This window comes from Oncorhynchus mykiss, chromosome 16 (assembly GCF_013265735.2).
Source record: "Oncorhynchus mykiss isolate Arlee chromosome 16, USDA_OmykA_1.1, whole genome shotgun sequence".
Classification (NCBI taxonomy): domain Eukaryota; kingdom Metazoa; phylum Chordata; class Actinopteri; order Salmoniformes; family Salmonidae; genus Oncorhynchus; species Oncorhynchus mykiss.
This window is the reverse complement of record NC_048580.1, coordinates 32,526,456-32,542,221: the sequence shown is the minus strand read 5'-3', so window position 1 is coordinate 32,542,221 and position 15,766 is coordinate 32,526,456. Positions and strand designations below refer to the sequence as shown.

The window sequence follows — 15,766 nt, the reverse complement described above, 5'->3', positions numbered from 1 at the left end:
TCTCCTAAGCCTGTGTTTACCACAGACCTTTATCCCCCCCACAAACCCATTCATGTTTTGGCCAACGTGCCATGACGGAGTGAGCATCTGTTGATACCTAAGAAAGACGACATTACTATTGCTCTCTGTTCAGCTGCCTAGCAATCCGTTTATTAAAACTTTCAAAAAAATAAGCTGATTACCAAAAATAAGAGGAGGCAAAAACATGTTTTTAAAGACCTTGTATTTTGAAGACAAGTAGTGCTTACAAAGTTTTTCTATTTTCAGTAAAGACATTGACAGTCCGGTTCAGATTGACATATATACAGTTGGTACAAAATCTACCCCTGACCGACCACACAGTCCCACAGTCCCCCCCCCCCCCCCCCCCCCCCCCCCAAGTGACACTTTTTTTTTTTTTTTTTATGTAAAAGGTGAAGCTGGTCACATGCACAACCGTCATCTTCCCCGTACGGGTTTGCCACCTTCTCAAAGGAGACTGTTAAAAAAACACACGCACACAGACCGAAGTAGATTGTTCTTCCCTCGGCTCCATCTTAACCGATGGGCAGACAGACAGACGGAGTCCGGGGTTCCGTCTTTAGTATTCTGCCTCCAGGCAGCTCCCACAGTGGGATTCACTGCCACACACCCAAACATCACCATCCGTCCACCCCTCCTATCGATGAAGGCCAGGGGCGTGCTGGAGGAATCGAGGACACCCTGCAGACAAAGGACCGGGCTCTGGAAGAATGGCTTTAAGTGCTCCGGCAGTTTTCTAACCGCTGCCGACGCAGCAACCGAAAATTCTAGGCTCAGCAGTATTTCTTCATAGAAGTATCTCCCCTTCGTATTCATGGCCTGTGGAACCTACAGAAGGAAAGGAAGGGGGAAGAGTGAGGGGGAGGAAGAGTCATGAGCGCAGAAGGTGCCTTTGTAATACCTCCACTTATTATTACAGCTATTCATCAATCTTGTGAGGCTATTTTTAGCACGGCTATGTGCACCGGGGGAGTGGGGTTGCTGTCTCCCTAGATCATTGGTACAAATCGACTGGAGGACATTCGTTTACCACACACACTTAATTGGGGACAGACAGCATTTGTAATTTATCTTGCCAATATCAGGCCGCGGGGAAGGTAAGCAAGGACTCCCCTCCTCCCCTTTTACGCATCTATCTTTAGCTCTGTGGACCTTTTCTAGACATGCAAGAGGAGTTAAAAATAGAGTCAGCCGCAGCCAAGAATAGAAGCAAGCACAGAACACACACTGACCTCGTAAGGTGCTTGCTCGAGGCATGCACCTCCATCTCAGTGCTTTTGAACTCGTTCAGCTCTTTTCGGATAGCCGCCTGCAGAGGAAGAAAACAAGCGTTAGACTAGAGAGCATCCTTAAGCAGAAGCTTACCACCCATCGACCCTCGCATGCATCGACCCACAGTCTGCAAAACTCAGCACGGAGAGCGTAGTAAACAAAAGAAAGATGACAACAACAAGGTCTTAGCCACAAGGACATAGTCTGAGATATGGAGTGAGAAAAAAAACTGAAGCTAGCTAGAAAAAAAGTGAGACATTCTGGCTCTATGGAGGAGGTAGCCAGGGCAATAAATACGACAAGTACATCACAAAATGCTCAAAAAGGGTATGTGCCAGTCACTTTGCCATTTGAGTTGGGAATCATTAATTTGGTGTGGAATGTGAAATATGGGAGATGCAGTCGAAGGATCCTTGTTTTTGACATGGTTGACATTCTCACACACACACACCTTGTCAGCTGCCGAAAGCCTGGTCCAGGGCTTGTCTGCTCTCCTGTCGTAATCTTGAGCTTTGGCCACCTCGACATAATCGCTGAAGCGGATGAGAATCTTTCGGTCCCGTAGTTCGTCGACTGTGGGCCGCTGATTGAGCTGAAATGCACAATGGTCTGAAATTCCTGTATTCATCTGTGGTTTTGGCATCATAATGCTGCTCTCATAAAAGTAACGATTTTGCCATAGTAGGCTTATACAAGATTTTTTTTAATAAATATTTGTATGTCTTATTATGTTCTTATCCAGAGCACTTCACAAAACAAAGATACAACTAGTGTATAGCATGAAATAAATAGTGTATAGCATGAAATAAAGTATAAAAACAGAACAAGTACTTCAGTCAGGAGTAATGGGATGTAGTGTACCTTACTGTTAGTGTATAATTACATTGCCAATAATACCAATAAATGAATAATAATACATAGTAACTAAGTAGTGTAATAAAAAAGTGTAACATACTTTTCTGTTGAGCCGCTGTTTGATTTCCCTCCTCTCCTCTTGTTCGGTCTGGTCATTTCTCTCTTTAAACCAATGAGAATAATACAATTAGTGATAGACAACGACACTGATAAGAACACTTGAGGTTTCAACTGATTTTCATCAGTTGTCCCCCTAATCCACATGTCAGTGATGTCACTGTTTGACCCTAAACCTTATCTATGAGTGAATGATTATGAAATCAACACCAGTGTCCCACTGTGTTTGACTGTAGACACCGCTTCAGTCCCACTGTGTTTGACTGTAGACACCGCTTCAGATATTACAAATAAAGTCTAATCTATGGGGATATATATGTATATTTGAACCATTTAAACATAATTCTTGGTCTAAATGTAAATCTTGTTTCACTCAGGGTCAGATCCAAATTCCCATAGAATCTCGAAATTAAAACGCTTACGTAAGAGAAACACAACGCTAGATAGAGCCTGCCCAAAATAATATGTGCTGTTGGTCAGTTTTCTAAACGAATTTCTAAACGAATTTCTCAACATCAAGTTATGTTGAAAAACAATGTGTGCTGCTCGTCCTTTCCCTCTCCTGAATTTTGCACGAGTGAATGTGTGTATCATAATACATGTATGTATTGTCCACCTTGGTAGAGTCCTGCGCATGAATTTCACATTACTCAACGAAAAGAAACATAAAAAGTGCAGAAATGTAAATAAAAAGGCAGTTTTACAACTCACGTTTCAGAATATTCCGGCTTTCCAACTCCTCAACGTTCGGCCTCTGGCTGAGTCTCCTGCGAAAAAATACCAGAACCACGTTCTGAACCATTTTCGATTCAAGCTAGGTCAACATCAAATAAGTAGACTTTTAAACCAAGTTCGCCTATCATTCTCCTCAATGTAGTCGTTCTATTGGGGAACACCTTGTTTTTCCATCTCGCGTCTAAACCTCGACTGTGATGCTTTACTAGAGGCGCCCCCCACATCTGGAATACCCACAGACGCGCGATTTCTTTGTATTTCACGTTTTACCGCTGTTGAAACCTCTGGCTGTCTTAACTTATTGTCTCAAATCGTGTATTATCAGAGAGACGAAGAGCAAACACTAAGTCTACTGTCGTCTGTTGTTGCATGTGCAGCTGCGCGCTTCACTGTCATCCATTGCAGTCTACTCCACACACACAGGCAGCACCCTTCTTGAACTGAGTCGTGATGCGCTACTCAGGCGAACCTCCCCCTTTCCCGAATGAATGTATAATTTGCTATCGGGAGGAGGTGCATACGAGATTCCCACTCAAGTTATCCACGATCACTCAGACAACATATTCTCAGTCACAAAGTTGCTTCTATTCTTCAAATGCTTTTGTTTCGAATTGTAAAATTGGCTACAATTAGCCTTTATGTATCATCTTGACTCACCTATCTAAATGTATATACTCACTCCTGATATGGGTAGCTAGCTACAACACATCTATAGGCCTATCTCAAACTGATTACAAAACTGTATATACGTTTTTTCTTAAAATGTAATAAAAATGATGGGATACTAATAAGATGGTCCCTGGGTCATACAAATAAGCAACTCAAAATAATGACTAATTCATGTTTGCTTAAACCTCACCATCAAAGCTTCAAACAGTCCACAAAAACCAAATGCCCCTGACTTTAGAGTCACCTGTGCATGTGAGCATTTCAAAGACTTTGATATCAATAATAGATAGGGCTCAGCCCTCAGTGCATGTGGCAAACTCACCGCCCAAAAGATAAAGGTAGCGAGACAGAGTGCACCACACAACCTCACAGCATGTCTCGCCCCCGACCAACTTCAAACCTCAATTCCAGAGCTCTGAGTGAGGACCAAAGTCAGGTCACACACCTTGAAGTCGCACGCGCTGAACTCGCCACTGACGTGCCACAGCTGGGTATTGTGGCAGTAGTGCCCATTGCCCTCCCACACTGCTGCTCTTTCCCTCTGAAGAGGTGATCAATTTACTGGAGCCCTAACAGTTATAGGCAACGTATATACGTACCAAATGCATACAATGAAATGCAAATACAGAAAAATCATGCTTGTATTCAAGACAATGTATTTAATAATACTACTATTATGACAAGACGACTAAACGAAATCAATGTTATTACATTTAATAATCAAGAGTTGGATGATGACATTGAACAGCATAAAGAATACAATGGCTTCAATTGTAAAATCGTATAGAATCAGCTTGATCTCCTCTGTCTAAGAGGCGTGGACCTTTTTTAAAAATATTTTCAGTGGTATTGTTAACAAACACACCCCTATAAAGAAAATTAGAATTAAAAACAGATTCTACCGTGATCTTGCAGAGTTACTCCACCTCAAGAATTGCATTTGGTGAAAGGCTCGGCACCCACATACTCAAATGAGAACTTAGTGCACTTAGGCTACTATTAAAGTTAGTTACTTTAAGGAGCAGTTCTCTCTCGGTCTAAATCCAAGACGTTCTGGAGAATAAACCCTCCTCCTCACAGCTGCCCATGTCCCTTAATGTTGATGATGTGATTGTTACTGACAAGAAGCACATGGCTGAGCTCTTTAATCACCACTTCACTGAGTCAGGATTCTTTTATTTTTTAATTTGTTTTACCCCTTTTTCTCCCCAATTTCATTCTGCCTGCCCTTGTTTTTAGTACCTACTATCTTGTCTCATCGCTACAACTCCCGTACGGGCTCGGGAGAGACGAAGGTTGAAAGTCATGCGTCCTCCGATACACAACCCAACCAAGTCGCACTGCTTCTTAACACAGCATGCATCCAACGCGGAAGCCAGCCGCACCAATGTGTCGGAGGAAACACCATGCACCTGACAACCTTGGTTAGAGCGCACTGCGCCCGGCCCGCCACAGGAGTCGCTGGTGCGCGATGAGACAAGGATATCCCTACCGGCCAAACCCCTCCCTAACCCGGACGACGCTAGGCCAATTGTGCGTCGCCCCACGGACCTCCCGGTCGCGGCTGGCTACGACAGAGCCTGGGCGCAAACCCAGGCTCAGGAGCCAGGATTCAGGATTCAGACATGCATCCTTGCCCATCCAACATTTCCTCATCTCCCACCATTTCTAATGCGACTAGCCCTGACCCTTCTCCCGCTTTTTCCCCTGATCCGCTACAAAGTTTCTCCCTGCAGGCGTTCACTGAGTCCGAGGTGCTAAAGGAGATCCTGAAACTTGACCTCAAAAAACCATCTGGATCAGATGGTTTAGATCCTTTCTTCTTTAAGGTCGCTGCCCCTATCATCGCCAAGCCTATCTCTGTGTCACACCCTGATCTGTTTTACCTGTCTTTGTGATTGTCTCCACCCCCCTCCAGGTGTCGCCCATCTTCCCCCTTATCTCCTGTTTATTTATACCTGTGTTCTCTGTTTCTGTTGCCAGTTCGCTTTCTAGTTTTCCCGGTTTTTGACCTTTCTGCCTGCCCTGACCCTGAGCCTGCATGCCGTCCTGTACCTTTGCCCCACGACTCTGGGTAATCTACCCCTGCCTGCCTTGACCTGTCGTTTGCCTGCCCCTGGTTGCTGTAATAAACATTGTTACTACGACACAGTCTGAATTTGGGTCTTACCTGAAACGTGATACTCCAACCTTTTTAACCTGTCTATACTTTCTGGGGAGGTTCCCATTGCTTGGAAGGCAGCCACGGTCCGCCGGTTATTTAAAGGGGGAGATCAGGTTGATCCTAACTGTTATAAGCCTATTTCTATTTTGGCCTGTTTATCAAAAATGTTGGAAAAACTTGTCAATAATCAACTGGCTGGCTTTCTTGATGTCTATAGTATTCCCGCTGGTATGCAATCTGGTTTCCGCTCAGGTTATGGATTTGTCACTGCAACCTTAAAGGTCCTCAATGATGTCACCATTGCCCTTAATTCTAAGCAATGTCAATCAATCAAATGTATTTATAAGCTGTTCTTACATCAGCTGATGTCACATAGTGCTGTACAGAAACTTAGCCTAAAACCACAAACAGCAAACAATGCAGATGTAGAAAGGCCAGAACCTAGGAAGAAACCTAGAGAGGAACCAGGCTATGAGGAGTGGCCAGTCTTCTTCTGGCTATGCCGGGTGGAGATTATAATAGAACATGGCCAAGATGTTCAAATGTTCATAGATGACCAGGGTCAGATAATAATAATTACAGTGGTTGTAGAGGGTGCAACAGGTCAGCACCTCTGTGCTACTATTTTAATTGACTTGGCCAAAGCTTTTGATACGGTAGACCATTCCATTCTCGTGAGTATTGGTGTCTCTGAGGGGTCTTTGGCCTGGTTTGCTAACTACCTCTCTCAAAGAGTGCAGTGTATAAAGTCAAAACATCTGCTGTCTCAGCCACTACCTGTCAACAAGGGAGTACCCCAAGGCTCGATCCTAGGCCCCGCGCTCTTCTCAATTTACACCAACAACATACAGTGGGGCAAAAAAGTATTTAGTCAGCCACCAATTGTGCAAGTTCTCCCACTTAAAAAGATGAGAGAGGCCTGTAATTTTCATCATAGGTACACTTCAACTATGTCAGACAAAATGAGAAAAGAAAATCCCCTCAATCTGGGGCTCCACGCAAGATCTCACCCCGTGGGGTCAAAATGATCACAAGAACGGTGAGCAAAAATCCCAGAACCACACGGGGGGACCTAGTGAATGACCTGCAGAGAGCTGGGACCAAAGTAACAAAGCCTACCATCAGTAACACACTACGCCGCCAGGGACTCAAATCCTGCAGTGCCAGACGTGTCCCCCTGTTTAAGCCAGTACATGTCCAGGCCCATCTGAAGTTTGCTAGAGAGCATTTGGATGATCCAGAAGAAGATTGGGAGAATGTCATATGGTCAGATGAAACCAAAATATAACTTTTTGGTAAAAACTCAACTCGTCGTGTTTGGAGGACAAAGAATGCTGAGTTGCAGCAAAAGAACACAATACCTACTGTGAAGCATGGGGGTGGAAACATCATGCTTTGGGGCTGTTTTTCTGCAAAGGGACCAGGACGATTGATCTGTGTAAAGGAAAGAATGAATGGGGCCATGTATCATGAGATTTTGAGTGAAAACCTCCTTCCATCAGCAAGGGCATTAAAGATGAAACGTGGCTGGGTCTTTCAGCATGACAATGATACCAAACACACCGCCCGGGCAATGAAGGAGTGGCTTCGTAAGAAGCATTTCAAGGTCCTGGAGTGGCCTAGCCAGTCTCCAGATCTCAACCCCATAGAAAATCTTTGGAGGGAGTTGAAAGTCCGTGTTGCCCAGCAACAGCCCCAAAACATCACTGCTCTAGAGGAGATCTGCATGGAGGAATGGGCCAAAATACCAGCAACAGTGTGTGAAAACCTTGTGAAGACTTACAGAAAACGTTTGACCTCTGTCATTGCCAACAAAGGGTATATAACAAAGTATTGAGATAAACTTTTGTTATTGACCAAATACTTATTTCCCACCATAATTTGCAAATAAATTCATTAAAAATCCTACAATGTGATTTTCTGGATTTTTTTTCCATTTTGTCTGTCATAGTTGAAGTGTACCTATGATGAAAATTACAGGCCTCTCTCATCTTTTTAAGTGGGAGAACTTGCACAATTGGTGGCTGACTAAATACTTTTTTGCCCCACTGTAGCTCAGGCAGTAGGAAGTTCTCTCATCCATTTATATGGAGATGATACAGTCTTATACTCAGCTGGCCCCTACCTAGATTTTGTGTTAAACAATCTAAAAAAAAAGCTTTCTTAGTGTCCAACAAGCTTTCTCTATCCTTAACCTTGTTCTGAACACCTCCAAAACAAAGGTCATGTGGTTTGGTAAGAAGAATGCCCCTCTCCCTACAGGTGTGATTACTACCTCCGAGGGTTTAGAGCTTGCGGTAGTCACCTCATATACAGTGCCTTGCGAAAGTATTCTTTTTGCCACATTTCAGGCTTCAAACATGAAGATATAAAACTGTATTTTTTTGTGAAGAATCAACAACAAGTGGGACACAATCATGAAGTGGAACGACATTTATTGGATATTTCAAACTTTTTTAACAAATCAAAAACTGAAAAATTGGGCGTGCAAAATTATTCAGCCCCTTTACTTTCAGTGCAGCAAACTCTCTCCAGAAGTTCAGTGAGGATCTCTGAATGATCCAATGTTGACCTAAATGACTAACGATGATAAATACAATCCACCTGTGTGTAATCAAGTCTCCGTATAAATGCACCTGCACTGTGATAGTCTCAGAGGTCCGTCAAAAGCGCAGAGAGCATCATGAAGAACAAGGAACACACCAGGCAGGTCCGAGATACTGTTGTGAAGAAGTTTAAAGCCGGATTTGGATACAAAAAGATTTCCCAAGCTTTAAACATCCCAAGGAGCACTGTGCAAGCGATAATATTGAAATGGATGGAGTATCAGACCACTGCAAATCTACCAAGACCTGGCCGTCCCTCTAAACTTTCAGCTCATACAAGGAGAAGACTGATCAGAGATGCAGCCAAGAGGCCCATGATCACTCTGGATGAACTGCAGAGATCTACAGCTGAGGTGGGAGACTCTGTCCATAGGACAACAATCAGTCGTATATTGCACAAATCTGGCCTTTATGGAAGAGTGGCAAGAAGAAAGCCATTTCTTAAAGATATCCATAAAAAGTTGTTGTTTAAAGTTTGCCACAAGCCACCTGGGAGACACACCAAACATGTGGAAGAAGGTGCTCTGGTCAGATGAAACCAAAATTGAACTTTTTGGCAACAATGCAAAACGTTATGTTTGGCGTAAAAGCAACACAGCTCATCACTCTGAACACACCATCCCCACTGTCAAATACAGGACCATTCTGGAAGAAAACCTGATGGAGTCTGCAAAAGACCTGAGACTGGGACGGAGATTTGTCTTCCAACAAGACAATGATCCAAAACATAAAGCAAAATCTACAATGGAATGGTTCAAAAATAAACATATCCAGGTGTTAGAATGGCCAAGTCAAAGTCCAGACCTGAATCCAATCGAGAATCTGTGGAAAGAACTGAAAACTGCTGTTCACAAATGCTCTCCATCCAACCTCACTGAGCTCGAGCTGTTTTGCAAGGAGGAATGGGAAAAAATGTCAGTCTCTCGATGTACAAAACTGATAGAGACATACCCCAAGCGACTTACAGCTGTAATCGCAACAAAAGGTGGCGCTACAAAGTATTAACTTAAGGGGGCTGAATAATTTTGCACGCCCAATTTTTCAGTTTTTGATTTGTTAAAAAAGTTTGAAATATCCAATAAATGTCGTTCCACTTCATGATTGTGTCCCACTTGTTGTTGATTCTTCACAAAAAAATACAGTTTTATATCTTTATGTTTGAAGCCTGAAATGTGGCAAAAGGTCGCAAAGTTCAAGGGGGCCGAATACTTTCGCAAGGCACTGTAAGTACTTGGGAGTATGGCTAGACAGTACACTGTCCTTCTCTCAGGACATATCAAAGCTGCAGGCTAAAGTTAAATCTAGACTTGGTTTCCTCTATCGTAATCACTCCCCTTTCACTCCAGCTGCTAAACTAACCCTGATTCAGATAACCATCCTACCCATGCTAGATTACGGAGACATCATTTATAGATCGGCAGGTAAGGGTGCTCTCGAGTAGCTAGATGTTCTTTAACATTTGGCCATCAGATTTTCTACCAATGCTCCTTATAGCGAACATCACTGCACTCTATACTCCTCTGTACACTGGTCATCTCTGTATACCCATCGTAAGACCGACTGGTTGATGCTTATTTATAAAACCCTCTTAGGCCTCACTACCCCCTATCTGAGATATCCACTGCAGCTCTCATCCACCACATACAACACGCGTGCTGCCAGTCACATTCTGTTAATGGTCCCCAAAGCACACACATCACTGGGTCGCTCCTCATTTCAGTTCGCTGCAGCGACTGGAACGAGCTGCAACAAACACTCAAACTGGACAGTTTTATCTCAATCTCTTAATTCAAAGACTCAATCATGGACACCCTTACTGACAGTTGTGGCTGCTTTGCGTGATGTATTGTTGTCTCTACCCCCTTGCCCTTTGTGCTGTTGTTTGTGCCCAATAATGTTTGTGCCATGTTTTGTGCTGCTACCATGTTGTGTTGCTACCATGCTGTGTTTTCATGTGTTACTGCCTTGCTATGTTGTTGACTTTAGGTCTCTCAATATGTAGTGTTGAGTTGTCTCTCTTTTTGTCCTATATTTTTATTTTATATATATTTTTTAATCCCAGTCCCCGTCCCTGCAGGAAGCCTTTTGGTAGGCCATCATTGTAAATAAGAACTTGTTCTTAACTGACTTGCCTATTTAAATAAAGGTTAAATAAAAAATGTAAATGAGAACAGAGACTTATAATTTCAACAGCCTAACCTTGCCATTTTGTTTGATAAGCTGACGGGTGGAGCTGGGGAACCACTCAAATACATAGGAGTCCATGAGATCAACATGACAGTTAGCATATTTTGAAACTATACATCGTTGACTGAAATGACAACATAAACCAGAAACAGAGTTGAGAGTTTGGCTTATGATATTTTAGACAGCTGTGCTAGGTTCGGACATTTATACAGCATTTATACATTTATAAGAATCACTGTCAATACAGACTTGCTACTAGCAATACTGTTGAATAATTCATTAACTTATTTGTCTGATCAAATCGTTTTCCAAGGAACATTAATACAAGGCCATGTTATTTTAGTATTTCCAGAGATGCACAAATTACAGCATTTACTTTTCAGTTCTAATATTTATTGGTTCTGCATGATTTTATGTAAAGTTTTGTCAGCCTAATACACAATCTTGTGTCAGATATGCTCAATTCAAATCAAACTTGTTTTGTCCAATAAGACATTTATTTGTGAACATGGCAGTATAATAGTCTGTCCTCCACAAAAAAAAAGAACTTGACAACACTAGCCACCAACTACAGTGAGCTCCAAAAGTATTGGGACAGTGACAATTTTTTACTTTAACACTTTGGATTTCAACTGTGATTTGAACCATGATTACAGATAATCCTTCATGAATTGTGAATAACGATGAGTGAGTATAGACACACAAATATCATACTCCTCCAAACAATGCTAACCTCCCCTGTTACTGTAATGGTGAGAGGTTAGCATGTCTTGGGTGTATGATATTTGTGTGTCTGTATGAGTCTCTGTTCTCATTTAAAATGTTGTATCTCACTCATAATTATTCACAATTCATTCAGGGTTATGTGTAATCAGGGGGGCATCCACATGAATCTATAAGTGTTTAGAAACATATTTTATTCTTATTTAAAATAAAAATTACTCCAAGAGGACACTACATTATTTACAACGAATTTCTATTGGGCACAAAATAATCTGAAACACAACCAAAACAAACAGCAAATGCATCCAACAAATTTGTAGAGTCACAAGCTTGATGTAGTCATTGTGTGCTATGAATATGGGACCAGATACTTAATTCTTTCTACTTTAATACACACAAGTGAATTTGTCCCAATACGTTTAGTTCCCCCATTTTAGGGTACCATGTGCAAAAAGTATGGCATTTCTAAACGGTTCACCCAATATCGATGACAACACACTCAAATTAAAGCTGACAGTCTGCACTTTAACCACATAGTCATCGTATCATTTCAAATCTAAAGAGCTGGAGTACAGAGCCAAAAAAACAACACCATTGTCACTGTCCCAATACTTTTGGAGCTCACTGTGTATCCTACATCTGTCACTCCAGTGCGAGTGTGTGATAAAGGCATAACATTTTCATCAAATGAAATGGAGTCACTCTCAAAGCCCCAATGGACGCTATATCACCATGACGTTGACCTGGCCGCTGTGTGGCTTAGCGACATTTTCTCGTGGAAGACAATGGATTCTTCCCAGGGAACCCTTACTACAGTGTAGGCCTAATAACAGCTGTGTGTATGTGCAGAACATTGGCTATTCTTGGCAAAAAAAGTAATATCTTAATTTATTTGGAGACGGAAAGTCGAGAGACTAAGCGCTCATTAGATGTTTTGACGTTTCCTACCCTATACATTTCATTTTGACCCAAGGACAGCTCTCTAAGATACAGTACAGTTCAGAACATCTACTTTTCTTGAACATACTGTAGCACATGGGATGATAATGCAGTGTATTGCAGGTGTATAGGTACCCACTGTCCTGAAATGGCTATTCAGCCAACAATGCGCCTTTTAAAGGCATTTTTCCCAAACATTCGCAAAGACATGGTAAACGCATATCGGCTCAAAAGTAAAGTACCTTAAAAAGTCTGTTATTGTGTAATGCTTTATAACACCCCTTGGATTGAATCCCGGCCTATTCCCAGCTAGCACATTTGGTCCCTTGGAAGTTATTTTGGTTACCATTGGTTCTGGGAATGAAGCAATATGTTTCCCGGCCGGTAAAACTGAAGGTTTTTTAAACATTCTGAGAACGGAAGTGAATTTTGTCTGTTCCGGGAACGTAACATTTTAGTTTGCAAGGTTTTACTATGGTTCCCTGAAATTTTTCCTGGGAGGTTTAATTTACATTCCGAGAACAGAAATGATAGGTTATTAATTAACTTTCTGAGAACACGTTTCAATAAGACTTAACACTGCTAGCTTCGGTTAATTGTTTTGAACTCCAAGCACAGATAGGACACATGGAAATTAATTTGCTTAGGCATTAATCATGCAAATATATATTTTTTTATAGTGGCACGGCATCAGTGAGATTTGAACTTATGATCTTCTGTTTTTTAGCCATGGAATTATTCCACTGCGCCACCAGGATGGAGCTAGTTTGCCATGTTTTTTAAACTCATACAAAGTTGTTAATTTTAGGCTATTCAAACAGACCCCGGTTCAAAGGAAACAAGCACTCATTAAGATCAGGTGTGGCCAACACACCTGAACACACTTAACAAGATAGAAGAAAGAAAGCATTTGGTTGATGCTGAGAACAGAATGATTATGTTTTTAATGACATTCTTAGAATGTTCTCTGAACATTACTACAGGTTTTTATGGAACATTTTCTTAATATTCTCGGGAACAATTTGAGAACATGACTTTAAATAGAACCACAAAGAAACTTTTAGGAAACGTTATGCTGAAGTACTGAAATTTCCACAGAATAACGTTGTTTGTTAATGTTCTTGGAACAATGTGAGATTATTATTTTAAATAGAACCATGTGGACACCTGTGGGAAAAGTTATGCTGAAGTACTAAAATTTGCACAAAAGAACATTTGTTTCTTAACGTTCTCTGGACTATATGTGAACATTCCCAATCTCATTTTGGAAACGTTCCTAGAACATTTCCAAAATGTAAATTAAATGTAACCATGTTTGAACTTTTAGGAAACGTTCTGTTAAAGTATTGAAATACCAAGAAAAAAAACGTTTTTTTTTTATTATCAAGTTCCTTAAATGTGCTGGGAATGTTCCAAAGCCAAGCAACTATCCTGTACCTTTCCGAGAAAGTTGTGGGAAGGTTGTATGCAAAATAACCATAGGACAACCACGCTCCACCAAGCTCTAAGAAACATGGTTCTCAGAATGTTATGTGCTAGATGGGTATTACTCAAATTGTCTAATACTAGTATAAATATGTAAAGCATTGCTTGTGCATGGAGAGAAAAGGATAGACAGCCTTGAGTGGGTGGTTGCAATAGGCATTCGCTTCCTTTTCTCCTTCAGCCACAAATTGGCAGCCAGACTGCAGCGAGCAGTCACAATAAACCAGCTCTCCACAAAACACACCTCTTGCTGGCCCGGAGTCTGGTCAGGCGGGTAAAAAAACTCAGAAACCATACACTTCCCCTGTAGTGGGGATCCCGGTTCTATTGAGGCATGAACTCTACACATTTCTGCTCCCATTAATTACTCTGTCTCCCTTCGTCTGCTCCTATCCTGTCATTAAAAAAAAAGAATGAGTTCGAAATTCCACTCTTCTTTAAAATGGAAAATCCCCATCTCCTGCATTCTGGCCTACTGTAACTGTATTGCCCTTCCCCCACCATTTCTCCTCACATAACTCCTCAATAACACACATTTGAGGAGGAGTGGGGAGGCGGAGAGATAGGAGTGCACCGTGATGTATTATTCAATAGTCTCCAAGCTAAGAATAGCACCGGTGAAGCGCCACCACAGCAGAAGTGGCAGGCAGAGAGCAGAGTGCTATAGATGGAAAGGTCATCTCACTCTGAGACAACGGACAGGCAAGGTGTCATTATCCCAGTGAGAAGCTAGGACAGCATCTTTTTTTCTGCTTTTTATCTGGCTGGCGGTTTCTCCGACGTGGAAAGAGGCTCAGAAAAAGACGATTCAATCTAAGCTAGCAGTCATCTTTGGAGATCTGAGCTCGGAGTTATAGACTATTTTGTCATTCATTAAGAGTACCCTTGGGAAATAGGCTTTACTCCTCCATTAAGCTTCCCTCTTCTCCACCATCTTTAGGGCTAAATGTAGTTGGGCTTTCCCCTCTCTGAAAAAGCGCAGTGTAACCAAAATATGGAGCATGCACGGCAAACGGGCACCTATACAGCGCATTCGAAAAGCATTTAGACCCCTTCCCTTTTTCCTATTTTTTTTAGGTTACAGCCTTATTCTAAAATTGATCAAATATTTGTTGCCCCTCATCAATGTACACACAATACCCCATAATGACAAAGCAAAAACAGGTTTTTGGAAATGTTTTCAAATGTATAAAAATAACGAAATACCTTATTTACATAACTATTCAGACCCTTTGCTATGAGACTCAAAATTGAGCTCAGGTGCATCCTGTTTCCATTGATCATCCTTGAGATGTTTCTACCTGGTAAATGCAATTGATTGGATATGATTTGGAAAGGCACACATCTGTCTATATAAGGTCCACAGTTGACAGTATATGTCAGAGCAAAACCAAGCCATGATGTTGAAGCAATTGTCCGTAAAGCTCAGAGACAGGATTGTGTCTAGGCACATACCTGGGGAAGGCCTCCATCATTCTTAAATGGAAGAAGTTCGGAAGAAGTTGGAAGAAGCTGGCCGCCCGGCCAAACAGAGCAATCGGGGAGAAGGGCCTTGATCAGGGAGTTGACTAAGAACCCGATAGTCACTGACAGCTCCAGAGTTCCTCTGTGATGGGAGAACATTCCAGAAGGACAACCATCTCTGCAGCACTCCACCAATCGGACCTTTATGGTAGAGTGGCCAGACGGAAGCCACTCCTCAGTAAAAGGCACATGACAGCCCACTTGGAGTTTGCCAAAAGGCACATAAAGGACTATCAGACAATGAGAAACAATATTCTCTGGTCTGATGAAAGCAAGACTGTACTCTTTGGCCTGAATGCCAACCATCACGTCTGTAAGAAACCTGACACTATCCCTACGGTGAAGCTGTGGCAGCATCATGCTGTGGGGATGTTTTTCAGCGGCAGGGACTGGGAGACTAGTCAGGGTCAAGGAAAAGATAAACGGAGCAAAGTACAGAGAAATCCTTTAAGAAAGCCTGCTCGGGACC

General features: G+C 42.1%; 1 protein-coding gene across 3 annotated transcripts in view; it reads right to left on the bottom strand.

Annotated features, from left to right (window-relative positions):
- Positions 1 to 370: 370 nt before the first annotated feature.
- phactr3a (phosphatase and actin regulator 3a) overlaps positions 371 to 15,766 on the bottom strand; it is a 60,230-nt gene continuing 44,834 nt past the window's right edge. For all 3 annotated transcript variants that reach the window (XM_021565620.2, XM_036946728.1, XM_021565619.2), the window contains 5 exons: positions 2,977 to 3,032; positions 2,249 to 2,310; positions 1,745 to 1,885; positions 1,254 to 1,330; positions 371 to 849 (listed from right to left, as the gene is read on the bottom strand). In XM_021565620.2, the coding sequence (XP_021421295.2) occupies positions 834 to 849; positions 1,254 to 1,330; positions 1,745 to 1,885; positions 2,249 to 2,310; positions 2,977 to 3,032 (352 nt within the window). In that variant the 3' untranslated portion in view covers positions 371 to 833. The remainder of the gene's footprint in view (positions 850 to 1,253; positions 1,331 to 1,744; positions 1,886 to 2,248; positions 2,311 to 2,976; positions 3,033 to 15,766) is intronic.